The sequence below is a fragment of the Colletes gigas genome, unplaced genomic scaffold, assembly GCF_013123115.1.
Source record: "Colletes gigas isolate AHSC1104 unplaced genomic scaffold, ASM1312311v1 Colletes_gigas_Sc00030, whole genome shotgun sequence".
NCBI lineage: Eukaryota > Metazoa > Arthropoda > Insecta > Hymenoptera > Colletidae > Colletes > Colletes gigas.
The window spans coordinates 1-14,746 of NW_025106659.1; the positions used below are offsets into that span (position 1 = coordinate 1).

General features: G+C 34.9%; 5 protein-coding genes across 9 annotated transcripts; 1 reads left to right on the forward strand and 4 right to left on the reverse strand.

Moving 5' to 3' along the window:
- Nucleotides 1–306: 306 nt before the first annotated feature.
- On the reverse strand, nucleotides 307–2,050 carry LOC122401960 (28S ribosomal protein S22, mitochondrial). Its single transcript, XM_043404426.1, has 3 exons — nucleotides 1,909–2,050; nucleotides 1,170–1,639; nucleotides 307–899 (listed from the first exon to the last, which is right to left on the reverse strand). Exons 1-3 carry the CDS (start codon nucleotides 2,015–2,017, stop codon nucleotides 408–410), a joined length of 1,071 nt encoding a protein of 356 aa, XP_043260361.1. The 5' UTR covers nucleotides 2,018–2,050; the 3' UTR covers nucleotides 307–407.
- A 654-nt stretch (nucleotides 2,051–2,704) lies between these two features.
- On the forward strand, nucleotides 2,705–5,836 carry LOC122401916 (exocyst complex component 8). Its single transcript, XM_043404332.1, has 8 exons — nucleotides 2,705–2,905; nucleotides 2,985–3,346; nucleotides 3,421–3,723; nucleotides 3,795–3,939; nucleotides 4,031–4,540; nucleotides 4,776–4,906; nucleotides 5,007–5,423; nucleotides 5,616–5,836. Exons 1-8 carry the CDS (start codon nucleotides 2,851–2,853, stop codon nucleotides 5,820–5,822), a joined length of 2,130 nt encoding a protein of 709 aa, XP_043260267.1. The 5' UTR covers nucleotides 2,705–2,850; the 3' UTR covers nucleotides 5,823–5,836.
- Nucleotides 5,837–6,188: 352 nt separating this feature from the next.
- On the reverse strand, nucleotides 6,189–7,496 carry LOC122401917 (sperm-associated antigen 7 homolog). Of its 4 annotated transcripts, none has more exons than XM_043404334.1 (6): nucleotides 7,353–7,496; nucleotides 7,117–7,256; nucleotides 6,966–7,033; nucleotides 6,798–6,886; nucleotides 6,393–6,730; nucleotides 6,189–6,323 (listed from the first exon to the last, which is right to left on the reverse strand). In XM_043404334.1, the coding sequence occupies exons 2-6, from the start codon at nucleotides 7,193–7,195 to the stop codon at nucleotides 6,199–6,201; spliced, it is 699 nt and encodes a 232-aa protein (XP_043260269.1). In that variant the 5' UTR covers nucleotides 7,196–7,256; nucleotides 7,353–7,496; the 3' UTR covers nucleotides 6,189–6,198. The 4 variants fall into 4 exon arrangements, with proteins under 4 accessions (XP_043260269.1, XP_043260272.1, XP_043260271.1 ...); XM_043404337.1 differs by having other exon boundaries at nucleotides 7,358–7,493; XM_043404336.1 differs by having other exon boundaries at nucleotides 7,117–7,269; nucleotides 7,347–7,425.
- Nucleotides 7,497–8,236: 740 nt separating this feature from the next.
- LOC122401919 lies at nucleotides 8,237–11,156 on the reverse strand. 2 transcript variants are annotated; one of them, XM_043404339.1, is made up of 7 exons: nucleotides 11,123–11,156; nucleotides 10,598–10,714; nucleotides 10,266–10,507; nucleotides 9,822–10,199; nucleotides 9,468–9,648; nucleotides 9,162–9,377; nucleotides 8,237–8,535 (listed from the first exon to the last, which is right to left on the reverse strand). In XM_043404339.1, the coding sequence occupies exons 1-7, from the start codon at nucleotides 11,129–11,131 to the stop codon at nucleotides 8,296–8,298; spliced, it is 1,383 nt and encodes a 460-aa protein (XP_043260274.1). In that variant the 5' UTR covers nucleotides 11,132–11,156; the 3' UTR covers nucleotides 8,237–8,295. The 2 variants fall into 2 exon arrangements, with proteins under 2 accessions (XP_043260274.1, XP_043260275.1); XM_043404340.1 differs by lacking the exon at nucleotides 11,123–11,156 and adding an exon at nucleotides 10,836–10,863.
- Nucleotides 11,157–11,455: 299 nt separating this feature from the next.
- LOC122401918 (nucleolar protein 10) lies at nucleotides 11,456–14,652 on the reverse strand. The gene is made up of 11 exons (XM_043404338.1): nucleotides 14,494–14,652; nucleotides 14,363–14,408; nucleotides 14,081–14,295; nucleotides 13,863–13,999; nucleotides 13,560–13,772; nucleotides 13,247–13,475; nucleotides 12,501–12,920; nucleotides 12,126–12,417; nucleotides 11,811–12,048; nucleotides 11,632–11,725; nucleotides 11,456–11,557 (listed from the first exon to the last, which is right to left on the reverse strand). The coding sequence occupies exons 1-11, from the start codon at nucleotides 14,557–14,559 to the stop codon at nucleotides 11,456–11,458; spliced, it is 2,052 nt and encodes a 683-aa protein (XP_043260273.1). The 5' UTR covers nucleotides 14,560–14,652.
- Between the last annotated feature and the right edge of the window lie 94 nt (nucleotides 14,653–14,746).

A 14,746-nucleotide genomic window follows, 5' to 3' on the forward strand; every position in this document is an offset into this window, starting at 1 on the left:
CCACCAGTCGACCGCGCCGACACAAAGCGGGACCCGAATCGATTCAGTTTCATCCGTAACGTTAGCCGACATTGTCGATACGTAATGTTTTCCGACGATCCTGTACGCCAAATCGAATTGACTTGTTACATTTGTAAATGTTTGTAAGTACTATCACGTAATAAAATAATCTATACAAATAAAACGCAATTGCGATTCTATGACCCATCTAGCTCTCATCGACATTAAACGTGAAGAATTTATCAATGGTATTTATAAAACATAAAGAATATTAAACATAAAACATCTTGATCAATTTATTCTCCATCCAAATGACAAATTATTTATTTTCGATAATCATGTTCGACATTTGCGCATGTGTATGGGTATAAAAAAAAAAAAAACAGACGTACGTACGAGCAGAAGATTTAATTTGGTTGTGATTCCGGCTGATTCTCGTCAGTGTTAAAACCATGCGCTATTTTTATACCCTCCTGCACTTCTTTTTCTGTGTTTTGAAACTTTTCGTACATTAAAACGGCGTGCTCTATATCTTTTCGTTTCGTCGCATCTAATTTCGCGTAACATCTTATCAAGTCCATTTCGTCCTCGGTCTGTACTTCAGCTGCCGATTTGGCATCAGGATGAATTATATGGTAAAGTCGTATCAGTGATGCCGCTTCGTCTATCCTTTTACTTTTAAGCACGTCTATCAATAAATCATCGATATTCTTGTTCCAAGCGAGGATGAACGCCAACGAACCAAAGTGCCTAGTAGATCGTAAACCATTGAATTTTTTCGTTGAATTTACATAAGAACAAACTTCATTAACAATCCTTTGATACTCCGAATCGTCTGGTTCGAACTGTATGCAAGCGCGATCCAAGATGAACTCGAACTCTCCTCTATCCAATAGATCCTGTACAAATATAAACGATTCGGATGAACTAAGTAACTATAATTCTGTATACAACAATACTTGGATAACTGAAAGGAACACGAGACCGAAGTCTCGCAATTATGAAAGCATGGCTAATTTTCATAATTCGGCTTGTCACCATGTCCACTTGAACGACCGCGGACACTTAAGTGGGCACTACTGTAATAACACTTATCCAATCTAAAATTACTGGCAGTTATCCAAGCATTACTGTACAAAGAACTATCTGAAACAATACCATTTTCTTACTTTGAAGTAAGGATCGTAAAACATCTTTGGTACATGTATTTCTCTGTGATCAACTGAATAGTACACCTGAGTCATTCGGTTCCTTTCATTCGTATTTGCGTGTCTCAATGTACCATCAGGTTCTCGAACAACTATTAATCTGTCTCTAGTTCTACCACCATAACTTATGTCAGTGAACACAAACTTTGATTGGTCATAGCCTCTTAGAGCAGCATCTGTAGCTAGTATTTCAATTGTATCTGAGCGTGCCTTTACCACAGGTGGTATTTGCAAAATAAGATCCAGTTTTGTCTGAATTTCATCCTGTGCTTGCTGAAGCCCCTCATCTGTCATAAACTTGAACTTTGGAGGTAACAGCATATGTCCTTCTTTGCGGTTTCTGAAAGCTCTTTCTGAACTGACGCGTGTCAATTTTCTCAATAGCTTCTGCACATCTGAATTAAAAAACAATGGCGCCGGATCATCTAACTCTGTAAAAAAAAATAATAAAAATAGATTTATTAGTCTGTTAAATCAAAAAAAATAGTAGAAATAGATTTATTAATCTATTATGTTACTATCAAAATAATAGTAATAGATTTTGTTCAATTCTCAATAATATTACTGCAAAGTGAAACAATACACAATAATGTTATTTTAATGTTATTCTTTTTTGTATATTTTTAAAGTAAATATAACCTATAAACTAAAGAGATGTATTGTGGTATGAAGACGTTCTTAAAGAATCAATGGTACGTACCTGCTTTTTTAGAAACCGAAGAACAAAACCGATGACAAGTCATGCGGCTGCAAGTCGAACGTTTATAAAGATGTCGCAAAAACAAACTCATTTTATTAGACATCATCATTGGCGTTTACATATATCGACTTAAACTCAACACATCAAACAACAGGCTGAAACTTTCATCCTTGGAGCAGTGATGCCAGATTGAGCACCGGGTGCACTACTCACACTATACCAGATCACGCGTACGTGAGCTCGTGGAGTTTCGGAGAGTCGACAAAGGCAAACCGACGCATGCCCTCTTTCTCGATTCTCCGAAGCTGCCCGAAGTAATTTCGGACCGCCTCGTGGGAGTCGAGAGAAGAAGGCTCATTTGCCGTCGAATTTCAGTTGTCCAAGATCGAGAAGGTAAACGTGAGCCTTTCTCTCTCGACTCCCACGAGGCGGTCCGAAATTACTTCGGGTAGCTTCGGAGAATCGAGAAAGAGAGCATGTGTCAGCTTGCCTTTGTCGACTTTCCGAAACTCCACGAGCTCACGTACGCGTGATCTGGCATAGTGTGAGTAGTGCACCCGGTGCTCAATCTGGCATCACTGCCTTAGAGTAACTATTTACTTACCAACAAAATGTGCAATAATTGTTATAGCCACCTAGTGGTTACATATATGAACTAAGATAACCCTTAGATATATTAAAGATCTGTAATATTAAAGATTTGGAAAATATATACGAATTGTAATTAAAAATTGGTCCCATCAGTGTTATTGTGTTTCGTATAACAGTATGCTAAAAAACTATTCGATATAAAGGCGAAGAGGTTCGTATAAAAATCGGAAGGCGTAGTTTTAAGGCGTAAGAATAGGTACCCTTCTCGTATGGCCACTAGGTGGCTATTGCATTTGTTGGCTCATAAAATGAACAATCTTTGACATAGCAGGGATCGAATATTTTTTTACGATGGCCGATAGTTTAGCAAGAGTCTTTACAACTGAAGATTTTAATCCAGAAAAATGTAAGTAAAATTTCTGAAGCAAACGAAACACTTGTAACTGTAATGGTTTCAATAGTATAATCTTTTGGCTATCTTTCAGTTGTGAAGGAGCTCAGTGCACAATGCGTCGGTGCAGACGAATTGAGGCAACAACGGGCCAAAATTCAAGAACTTGCAAATAATACGTCCGCACAACTGAAGCGTAATGTCTACCAGAATTATATGCAATTTATAGAGACTGCTAAAGAGATCTCACATTTGGAAAGTGAAATGTACCAATTGTCTCAGTTACTAAGCGAACAACGTTCATTGTTAAGTACATTAGGATCCACCAGAACTACTGGTGTTATTTTTGAAGATTTATCTGAATCTCAAGTGGAAGATGCTAATGATTCTACCTCCAAAGAAGAGGAACAGAAACAAAAACTGATGCAACTGCTAGAAAACGTGGAAGGTGCTATGGTGAGCCAATGAAACCTTCGGTTCTCTTGGATAGAGACAAAAAATAATAATACAATTTTGACTTGGTTTCGCAGAGTTTAGCAGAAATACCTGGTCGCATGTGCTTACACGAAGGTTCTTTGCTAGAGTTAGATTCTATAGAGGGAACACCATTAAAAAGAGTTCATGCATACTTATTTAATGATATTTTACTGATTGCCTCTTGGTTGGCAAACGGCAGCAGAAGAGGACCACCCAAGTATAAAATGCAAGCAGTTTACAATCTTGAAAGTTTAGCTGTTGTTAACGTCAGAGACCTTGGAACTGTAAAATTGGCATTCAAACTGTTGGCATTCTCTGATACAAGAGTATTCCAGTGTGCAACTGCAACAAGTAAAGTTAGTGTGTTACAAAAGTAATACTTCTAAAATTTGAGAAAGGAAGATCTGAATTATGCTTTACCTTGTAGAAAGAATGGCTAGATAAATGTGAGCAAGCAAAGAAAATGAAATTGGCAGAAGACAATCCAACAGATGCATCAGTTAATAATAAACCACAGAAAGAAGAAAAAACGGCACCTTCTCGATCCATGTCTCTAGATTCTAACACCTTGGGTATGTTTAGTAATTGTAAAATCGTAGCATTGAATGAAATTACGTTAAATTAAATTAAATTAAATTAAATTTTTCAGTCGTTCTTTTGTAGGTATAGATGATGAAGATTCGGAATATCATGAACCTCCGCCGGAGTGGATGCTAGAGGTTGCAGAAGATCTGGATTCTTGTATAGCTCAACGTCACTTTGAAGAAGCTTACAGCCTTTTGGAGAGAGCAAAAGCTTATTTGAAAGATGCTGAAACAACCCCACTTTTACTCGAGACTCAATCGAAAGTAAATGATAGAGGACGGTCGCTCGTTGACGTTCTAACAAAAGAACTTGAATTAAGCGCAGAAGCAAAATCGCTTCAAGGTGGCGGTTTAAGAAGCGCGCGACGGGTGGTAAGACTCTTGATACAATTAAATAGAAGCGCTCAAGCGTGTCAATTGTATTTACGGCTCTGCAGCGCCGTGCTAAAGGCACGTTTGAAAAGAGTTAAAAAAGAAGGACCTATCGCACCCTATGTGAAGCAACTTAGTGCGATTGCCTTTAGCAATATTGTGGAAATCGCAAAAGAATTTTTGAAAATTTTTCCACAGTCTACAAATTGCACGTCTGGTAATTAAAAAATAATTTAACTGAATACAGTAGTGCTCACTTAAATGACCGCCCTTTTTTTTGGGCGCTTAAGTGTCCCGCGGTTATCCCCATCGATTCTTCTTCCTCATCTCCGTTGAATTCTGGGCGACCGATCCCGAGCGCGGACACTTAAGTGGGCACTACTGTACTATCTGATACTAAAATTCATTTATATTCCTTTTTTTACTTGCTTTCTTTTTATGTTCATATTCAGGTTTAGTTGTCTGGTGCAGCCAAGAAGTTAAACATTTGACGACGCATTTGACCAAACAACTTTTTATTCCGCAAGTGTCCCTGAGTACCTTGGTGGAGTGTATAGTCTCTGTTCGAAGTCACTGCGATCAGGTATGGCATTTATGTCATTTTTATCTTTGAGATATCAATTTTGATGAAACATTGTCTAACATATAAGAATTGTTATATCCAAGTATCACTTGATTTTCAGTTGACTCAATTAGGAATGGATTTTCGTTATCAGTTAGACGGCCAGCTTAGATCCCCGTTAGCGAAAGCTATACAAGAAGCAGGCGAGAAATACGTCGATACCATAAAGGTGCATATAGCCGAAGACACTTGGCGGCCAACTAATTTAGAATCCAGCAAAAATGTTCAAAAAGTATTATCCGAGCTGGATGACCTGGGGATCACTGTACCATCATCTTACATAACAAACGATCGCTGGATAACGTTGACCGATAATACATTAGCTTTCTCAAAAATTTACGTCAGTCTTCTGGAGGACTGTCTCAGCGTCGCTACACCGGAACTTATGGCTACGATAGATGGGGTTCTAGTATCCGTGATGCGAACTCAAGTACAGCACATAACTTTGTCACTTACAAATCCGAAATTAAAGCAAGAGGTAATAAATTTTTTCTCTTTCTTTTCACGTCATGATTTATAAAAGTTTCCTGCGACTACAGCAATGCCCATTTAACTGACTGTACTTTTGCCCACTTAAACGAGCGCGGTCAATTAAGTGGGCACTACTGTATTTTCTGTTGTTATCATTTTTGCGTTAATAAATGTTCCTTTTTCTTTGCCATGGTTTTAGAAACAGTTGGTTCACGATAATGCAACCTATGTCCGGGATGTTATAATTATGCGAGGACTAGAGCTATATAAATCAGTAACAAATCAAACCTTCAAGAAATTATTAGCGCTGAAAGAGCAGATCGTATTTGACTCATTGTCCCCAGCAAAACCAAAACCTGCTCCTAGAACTTCGATACCAAAGTATTCGACCACGGAATACATTTAACTGAACCGGAATATATAGACTGTACTGTATATAGAGATGTATACAAGAAATGGAAATGCAAGAAAAAATAGAACGTTTCAATTCGCCTTGTACGACGAATGTATTATATTGTACATATAAGTCAGTTCTACCTTTTTAGTAAATACATGTACTGAATTGAAAAAGTAAAACTTCTTTTCCGTTTCCATCGCAGGTACATAAATAATACTAATGTCGAACAAATGGATAACCGTGCTACAACCAAAAAAATATGAACAACTTTATGAAAACGCTTGACACAACTTGTACATACATTGTCACGTGTCTAACACGAAATATTTACAATTTAGAATTAAAAATAATATTGAATGCTTATTAAATGTTATAACGTGTCTCACTATTTTGTACTTTTATCTTTACAATTCGACGTGTTAGTACTTTCATTTAATTTTCTTTTTTTCGCGCGTATATCCGCCAATGTCTGCTCTATACTTCTCTGGTCCTTTTTATTTTCACTCGGAACTAAAAATTCATTTTTCGATTAATGACAAAAGTATCTTGCAGACAAAAAACAATTATAGGATTACTTACCACAGCCATAACTACTATTAGCTTCTGTTTTTTTGGCTGCTTCTAGAGCAGCTTCCTTTCCAATTAAATGTTGATACTTATCCTTGTAATAACTATTTGGTACAAAATTATCTTTTCGTTTCTTAGATTTAGCAGTTTCTACTTCTTCTTTGGCTTGTCTTTCCCTTTCTTCGACTAGCCTCTTCGCTATCTCTTCGTTCCATTCTTCACCTCTGCGTAACACGTTTAATTGATCTTCCGATGGGGCATATTCTCTCTTAAAAATCATGATATGCCGATCGATGCCTTCCTCGCCAAAGGAATATGCCCATACATTTGCCACTTCAGCAACGTCATGTCTACAATATAAAAACATTTATATTATTATTTCGTATATAATTTAAATGACAACTTTTTCCTATGTACATTATACTTCTATGGATTTGATCCATTGGAGGGAATTTATATTCCTTTGCAACGTCATCCTGAAGGAATTTATTAATCTTTCCTTCCACCTAATAAAACAACACAACAGCGATGATACGCGTATAACCTATCTCGATGAAAATAAAATGACATATAAAAAATATAGACCTTCTCTCGAAAAACCTTTAACATTTCAGCTTCCGCTACTTGATGCTTCTGATACTCCTCTTTCTGTTCTACATAGACAAAATTGTTTTCATAAATACTAAAACAAAAACTTGCTCGGAAAATATACGATGTAGGTTAACTTGTGACTAACTTTTCATTAATGCTTTTTGCTTATCACTAATTGTAGGAGGCTTGTCCATTGAATTTAAAATAGATCCCAGTAAATCCATAATTTTACTTAATATTATTCCTACAACTGCCACTGAGGTTCTTTATAGCTTCGAAGGATTTCTACAAGACGCAACTTCAAAATACAACTTATGACAGTTATCGTATTTAGTCATGCGGATCAATTCAAAGCATTAACGATATCTAGTATACGTATACCTTACATATATTGATTCACAGATAATTGCATAATTGTTGATTACTCAAAATATCTATTGTTAATTAGATTGATACTGCATTAATATAATTGTATGCATATTTATGCGAGCACGTATTCCTAAGTACGTTAATATCAGAAATAAACACGAACTAATACGAAGCTTCAATATGCACTACCTGGGCTCTATTTTTACAATTTAAACAAAACTTTGTAAAAAAAATGAAACATCTACAATTAAAAAAACTACAAATTCTATTTTCGTTCATTTTATTACGTTGAAAAATTTAATTTTTCCTCGTTGAAAGAATATTGAAAAGTCTCGCACAGATATGTTTATCTGTTACGATATTCTAATTTTAGTTCTTTCAAACAAATTTTTAACGAAAATTGTAAATTTTATTAGACAAAAAGCAATTGTAAGACCTGAGCAGCTTTCAGTAACGTTATTACAAATAAGTATTTGAACGACAATTAAAAATATTTTTGAGAATTCTTTTGTCACTGAACAAAGATACATCGATAATGAATAATGCGCGTCATTTATTAGTTTAATAAATTTCTTCGGAATTAAAGAGGACAAGGTGTGAAAAACTTAATAGCAGTTCTGTGAAATAAATGCGACCGCAAAAAGAAACGATAAATATTTATTGTAAGGATACTTCCTTAAACGTAAAGTTTTATGAAAATATGATAATAATCAAACATTATATATGTACATATATATTTAAAAATTCGAGTATATTTTGATTAGTTCACCACCAGCTTCATCGCAATATATATTTTCACGAACGATAAGCAACTTAAATAAGTTGTAGGGTGAACAGAAATCGAAGCAGTGAAACGTAGATGTTATTATACAATAAAAGGAAATTAATTACACGTGTAAAATGAAGCATATACAAAAAGCTGTTTTGTAAAATTGGATTGAACGTAATACGATTATCACAGAAATTCACACTGTCCTAGCGTGAGAATCAAGATGCTGCTTATAGTCAGCAGGAGACAAAGATACCTGCCCGTGATCGGAACTCTGAAAAGTCTGGCGCACATTTTTAATGACGATGTGTACAGAAGTATAGTGTCGAGATCCTCGCCCGGAGTGCATTGATAAACAAATGGTCGAATGCGTACTTCGTGCCCGATACTTTGAATCATGGAACAGGCAGTAGTCAAACGAGCAGCCTATTAGAAAACAAGACAATCAATTTGAACTTGTTTTTATTTTCTCTTCAAAGTTCACTTTACGCTTGTCCCACTGTTTCACGATAAGCGTATTCGCAAAAACATGTCTGAGTCAATCTGAGCTCTAATTGCATGTTTCGATCGATATACAGGGTGTTCGGCCAGTCCTGGGAAAAATTTTAATGGGAGATTCTGGAGGTCAAAATAAGACGAAAATCAAGAATGCCAATTTGTTGACTGAGACTTCGTTAAAAAGTTATTAACGTTTAAAGTTCCGCCTGTAGAACAGCAATCTGCGAACAGTACACGGGATAGTGGTTCTCACTCAGAAAACTGTATGGCTGTCGATACATCAGTAAGTAGAGTTTCTCATGCTGAGTGAGAACCACTACTGCAGACGGATCTTTGAACATTAATAACTTTTTAATGAAGCCTCAATCAACATATTGGTATTCTTCATTTTCGTCTTATTTTGCCCTCTAGAAGTTCCCATTAAAATTTTTCCCAAGGGTGGTTGAACACCCTGTATATCGAATGTTTCTTGACAAAGATTACAGAAAATTTCAAAAAATTTGAGAAATACCACACAAAAGTTAACGTTTATTGCATCCCATTAACAAACGTACCTGAATAAAAGGAGCTATCGATATTAAAATCCACAGAAGGACGTTTATTATTGCAACCCAAGTAACAGGATTATTTTGCGCGTTGTTATTATCGTATCGAAGTAACCAAACCGTCCCTGCGGTTGCCCACGATAAGTTTACAACCGTATAGATACAGACAGCTGGGCCCAATTCATCGTTAAAATATTTTAACAATTTTTTGAATTCACAAATTTCCTACAACGTACCAAAATACGTAAATTATGATTTCGGTTTCCTCTGTCGCGAAATAAAAGGGAAGAATTTCATAACGGTCATTTTACAAACCCTCATCCAATCCATAACAGGTAAAGTATGATGAAGTAATTTTCCGCGAAGAAAGTACAGATGTGCCAATAAAAGTTGCCCTTGTAAGCAATAACTGGTTATTATTGTTCCTTGAACCATATCGTGCCATAATGTGCATACGATTAAAAATACTTTCAATGTTATTTTTATTTGATATGGACTGTGCAGAAAATAAATTTGAAAGGCGTGCAAAATAACATATGCGAGAAATATAAATAGATGAAATATAGTACTAAACATGATAATTCGATGATAAGAACGAACAAAATTAATTACTATGTAGAATGAAAAATAAACTTGAAGCATATAAATGACACGTGCCAAGAAATTTACCTGCGTTCTAACCATTGAAATACGATATTGCCTCTGGCCATCAAAACATTTACTGTAATTAGCGCCATGATTATCCACACGATGCTTAATGCTATGAATAACCACAAGATTTGTACAAGTTTCCTTTGATTTCCACGATTTACGGGATTAGAAGAGAGAAGGAATGCTCTCTCCATTAAATTTTGTAGTTGCTCGTTTTCTTTAACACGAAATAGATATACTGTATACAAATACGCTACTAAGTGCAATGTACTAGGTACAAAGTAGCTAAATACAATATTTCCAAAGCAAGGCATTTCATGTATATGCTCCTTGCTTGCATTTGGTGCAACTTTAAATGCTATTGGTAATATCTCGTAGCAAAATCCTCTGTCTCTTCTGAGAATATACGTATACTTAATTACAGTTAAATTGTATTATAAACTTAATGTATGGTTCTCTTACCTGAAGCATGCCATATATTGTAAAATATATCCAATGCACATAAATATTGTGACTTGAAAAGTATGAAAATTTACAAAAATACTATAACAAGAGTTACGATCAGAATCATCGCTGCTTATGGGTCTCAAACCCATTGCTCCTAATAATCTCAAATAAGGCCTTAATATTTTATGTTTGCAGTAATGAAGTACTGCGGATGTACTGAGCATCTCAAAATCCGGCATTTCAGTGATTTCACCTACCTGTTTTAAAAAAACTTATATTAGCATATTTAACTTATATTAACTTATATTGTAATTAAGGAGAAGTTGTAAAAAATTATTTATACTTACGTCTGTACTTTGCATTTGTAAATCAGATAATCCAGACATTGTAGATGCTTGTGTTGTATCTTCATGATTTGGCTGAAGAGGATCTTTCCCATTTTTCGATTCATTGTTAGAACTGACCTGTAAAATATAACACAGACAATGTTCCATAAAATATATTTTACCGATCTCGTTTTTGAACTTTGTAAAACGATACACGTTATACAAAAATTGTTTTGCAACAACTATTTAATGCCATTACATTAACGTTAATATAAACTTGATGATCCATCAAATAAGTTTCATAAGCATCAAGTATAAGTTTTGAAACTAATTTGTACATTATTAACAGACCTTTTAAATCAAAATAAACAGTGATTGGTATGATCAAAAGTATCACCTTGAATCTCTGTCCAATTATAACGACCGAATGTTGCGAAGATTTAAAATTCAATACGAGCACATTTACGCGACAAAAGAAATGGTCCCCCCGCAGATCGTAACGTGATTGCGAAAACGAAGATTAAATGAAATAATTGGAAGACTCACCAATGTCATTTTTCTCGTCAGACGAGTACAGTGCTTTTGAACTTGAAAAGAAAACATTTGTATCGGCACCTCGTGTGATTCACCCTAACGTATGAATTTAATTATATCAGTCTTTTGAGATGACACTTCACCTCTGTCAAGATATACATATGCATCGCGACGAAACAAATTACTTTACTCGTGCCACAGACAACAACTTCTAATATGGGATATTGGGAAAGAGGAGGTCACCGTTCCCTATACCAACGCAACGAAAAGAACGCAGAAAAGTATTTACTGTACAAAATAAAATTGTTTACTATTTAAAAAAAAAACTTAATACAACAATAAATATTAACGTTTCTTCCTGTACAGGTTTCGTGCTGGTCTCAAAAGATGTTTATATTCTTTTCCGTGCCTCTTTACTTGGAATTTTGCGCGTCCAGTTTGTTTCTTCTGTAAATAAATATACGATGTACCTATATATACGGAATAATCAAATTTTGTTTAACGATTTGATAGAAAAATACCTTTCCAACAACAAAAGTCATTTCTCTGTTACCACGGAAACCAGAAATTTTAATACCATGAGCTTGATTTTTTAGCCTGTCTTCCAAGCTAGCCCTAAAGAACATGAAAATAATTTTGTAATAACTTAATTTAATACTGTTATTTTTTCATACTCTATCGCGTAGTAATATATACATACTTATTTTGCTTCCTTGCTATCGGTTTTGCATCTCTGAATTCCACGTGCTCCTTGATTTCATAAAGTCGAGAATTATTTCCTAATCTTTGATCGTTATCTTTCTCGTTTTCATCCTCTTCCTCATTTTGTCTTTCATTTTTCTTTATCAATCGATATTGTTTTTTTACTTCCTTCACCCATGGTTTTTCATCTTCCGAGCTACTATCGTCATGAATGAAGCTCTCATCCGAACTATTGTCTAAAAATATGAATTTTGTAATTAAAACGATCTAATAATGACATGAAAATATAATGTTACATGTTGCATCAAAAAACCTTGGTTTTCATCGTCCTCACGATCAATCTCCATTTTCTGTTGTGCCTCTTCTTCAGCTATTCTAGCTTTTAACTTCTTTGCTCTGCTTTTGTCAAGCTGAGAAATAACGGGATTTAACAACGAATACTCTTCCGAGTTTTTATCCACTTGAAAGTCTGGATTACTGAACAGTGCTTTAAAACGATCGTCTTTTAGAAGATTAGAAGAGCTCTTTTTCTTTTTCTTTATATTCGTTTCATCTTCCATTAATTTAAACGCAAGCTCTTTATTTACACTCGGTAATTTTTGAACCTACAAATACATACAAGTGTGAACTAAAGAATATTGCATATTGTATCCTGTAAAGTGCTTTACACAATATTAAAATACGCTACCTGTACTCTGCTACCGCAGGTTTCTTGTATTTTCTGCTGTATTCTTTTTTTCTTATATTCTTCAAATTCGAAAGGTTTCATCACGTCTCTCGCCTTTCTATACAGTCGGATATCCATGAAATACCCGTGCATATAAGCTCTAAGAAGTTTAGTGCCCTTCAAATGCGACAAACCTAATTCATCTAACTCCTTTTCAGTAACAAATTTATAATCATCGTAAATTGTTTCATAATCCAATTCCTCTAATTCTTCTGTCAGATTGTCTAAAAAGCTACACCAATATGGAGCCGGCCCAAGACTGGGGATATAATAAGTTTGCATTTTCGCATTTTCATTTGCAATTACAAACATTCCAGTATTTGGTATAACGCACATATCATTAAAATCATTTTGAGCTTCTACGGATGTATACAATTTACCCTGAAAAACACGATTTTTTAATGGCAAAATTTTAATTCGTTTTACAGTAGCGCCCACTTAAGTGTCTGCGGTTATCCCCATCAATGGAAGCGAAGCGGCTTCAAAGATCGAACGTGTCGAGCGTAACTTGACATCGATTGTTATCGATACATTGTATATATGGTTTCGAGTGCCAGCTATTGTATCTCGCTCGCATTTATTCTCTTTCCTTATCTCCGTTGAATTCTGAGAAGTAACCATGAGAAGTGTCCCGAGCGCGGACACTTAAGCAGGCACTACTGTATTTGTTTTAAGATTTTATCTATGCATATAATAATCTTACTTACGTTATTTCTCTCCCATATTTTCACAATAGAACTATCCATAGAATAAACCATGTCCATTTTCTGATGGAACTCTATATTTTTGATCGGCAATCCATACATATGATCTTTCACCAAGAAAGGTTTGCTAGAGCGAATATCATATAACAGTATCTGTCCAGTTGATGTACCCACGCCAAATGTCAGACCTCCTTGAAATTTTAAACTAGTAATTGCTGGAACTGCCACTATCCTATATAGCATCAAAATGGACATTGTATTTGTAGGCAAATAAAACGCTCGTTCGAACAATGCACATTGCAACATGTTATCTTACTTATTGTCTTGTCCAACACAGTACAAAGCACAGTCTAAGGTACCCACTTTACTTCTCGTTCGAGGATCCCATGCTTCAACTTTACCTTCTTGCGTTCCAACAGCTAGAAGATTATGTACTGGATTTATTTCACACTTATTTATTGATGTTGATTCCGTTATGAAAGACTGCAAAAATTGTCCTCTCTCAAGATTTAATCTATAAATCTCATTACTGTAACACAATGTCAGCTATTATAGATAGATTTTGCCTAAACATTATTTTAAATGATGCTTAATGCCGAAAGATTATTAAATAACAAACCTATCTCCCACTAAGAACAGATCACAAGATGGATAATGATATTTTATGTCTCTTCCAAAACGTGGTATTCTGAGCCTGTAATATTTGCCATGGGCAACATGAAATTCAATGTATCTATCGCAATGTAAAAATACCAACTGTAACATAATAGAAAAGTTTGGTAATTGTCTTGACTATCAACAAAACAAATGCATATAACACAAATTATATATACATACCTTACTATAATCATCTGATAATATTTCAAAAGTAACAACCTCGGAATCAAAACATCTTTCAAATTTTAAAGACAAATTTTTTACATCAAAACACTTTACACGTGGTTTATATATTCCTGTTGCTAAAATGTATTGTCCATCCTTCGAAACTTTAATAGAAGTGCTAATTCCAGGCATATCAAAGTCCTGGATAAGTTCAATACGTCGCCGTATATCTGTCAAAATGTTACAATTGTATATTGCTCACACATAATCATACACTTGGTAAACAACTTCACTTACCAACATTCTTTTTTAATAAGCTTCGTCGTTTGCGTTCCGATAACCACTAACAAAATAAAAATTACATATCAATATCATTAAAATCGGAACGATGATAAAATGAGTAATAAACGTAAGGAATGATGCTTTACCTCTGGAATAGATTTTCCAGCACTCAAATTGTAAATTTTTACATTGTTCGGACAAGAAACTTGCATCGTGGTAAAGTATCTACGCAAACTCTAAAATCTGTCAAATCTGTCGTTCATATCGTCTGAAAAAGTAAAACCTAAACGGAAAAGCACGTGGAGTGTTATTATGGTAAGAATTCTTTATCTCTATAGAAAGGGTTGCCACAACGTGCATCGCAATACGAAAGTCACTAAAACGTATAATTGATGAAAC

Bases quoted from the DNA above. Each gene is read 5' to 3' on its own strand.
- LOC122401960 (XM_043404426.1), bottom strand. From the start codon at position 2,017: ATGATGATGTCTAATAAAATGAGTTTGTTTTTGCGACATCTTTATAAA. The intron at 1,640-1,908 runs GTACGTACCATT...TTTTTTTTACAG, and splicing joins TTCGGTTTCTAAAAAAGCAG to AGTTAGATGATCCGGCGCCA. The intron at 900-1,169 runs GTAAGAAAATGG...ATATTTGTACAG, and splicing joins TTTACGATCCTTACTTCAAA to GATCTATTGGATAGAGGAGA.
- LOC122401916 (XM_043404332.1), top strand. From the start codon at position 2,851: ATGGCCGATAGTTTAGCAAGAGTCTTTACAACTGAAGATTTTAATCCA. The intron at 3,724-3,794 runs GTTAGTGTGTTA...TTTACCTTGTAG, and splicing joins GTGCAACTGCAACAAGTAAA to AAAGAATGGCTAGATAAATG. The intron at 4,907-5,006 runs GTATGGCATTTA...CTTGATTTTCAG, and splicing joins TTCGAAGTCACTGCGATCAG to TTGACTCAATTAGGAATGGA.
- LOC122401917 (XM_043404334.1), bottom strand. From the start codon at position 7,195: ATGGATTTACTGGGATCTATTTTAAATTCAATGGACAAGCCTCCTACA. The intron at 6,731-6,797 runs GTACATAGGAAA...TTTATATTGTAG, and splicing joins CAAATCCATAGAAGTATAAT to ACATGACGTTGCTGAAGTGG. The intron at 6,324-6,392 runs GTAAGTAATCCT...ATGAATTTTTAG, and splicing joins TAATAGTAGTTATGGCTGTG to TTCCGAGTGAAAATAAAAAG.
- LOC122401919 (XM_043404339.1), bottom strand. The intron at 10,200-10,265 runs GTAAGAGAACCA...GTATATTCTCAG, and splicing joins CAATATATGGCATGCTTCAG to AAGAGACAGAGGATTTTGCT. The intron at 8,536-9,161 runs GTACGTTTGTTA...GTTTTCTAATAG, and splicing joins CGATAGCTCCTTTTATTCAG to GCTGCTCGTTTGACTACTGC.
- LOC122401918 (XM_043404338.1), bottom strand. From the start codon at position 14,559: ATGCAAGTTTCTTGTCCGAACAATGTAAAAATTTACAATTTGAGTGCT. The intron at 13,476-13,559 runs GTAAGATAACAT...GATGCTATATAG, and splicing joins TGTGTTGGACAAGACAATAA to GATAGTGGCAGTTCCAGCAA. The intron at 11,558-11,631 runs GTATTTTTCTAT...ATTTATTTACAG, and splicing joins TGACTTTTGTTGTTGGAAAG to AAGAAACAAACTGGACGCGC.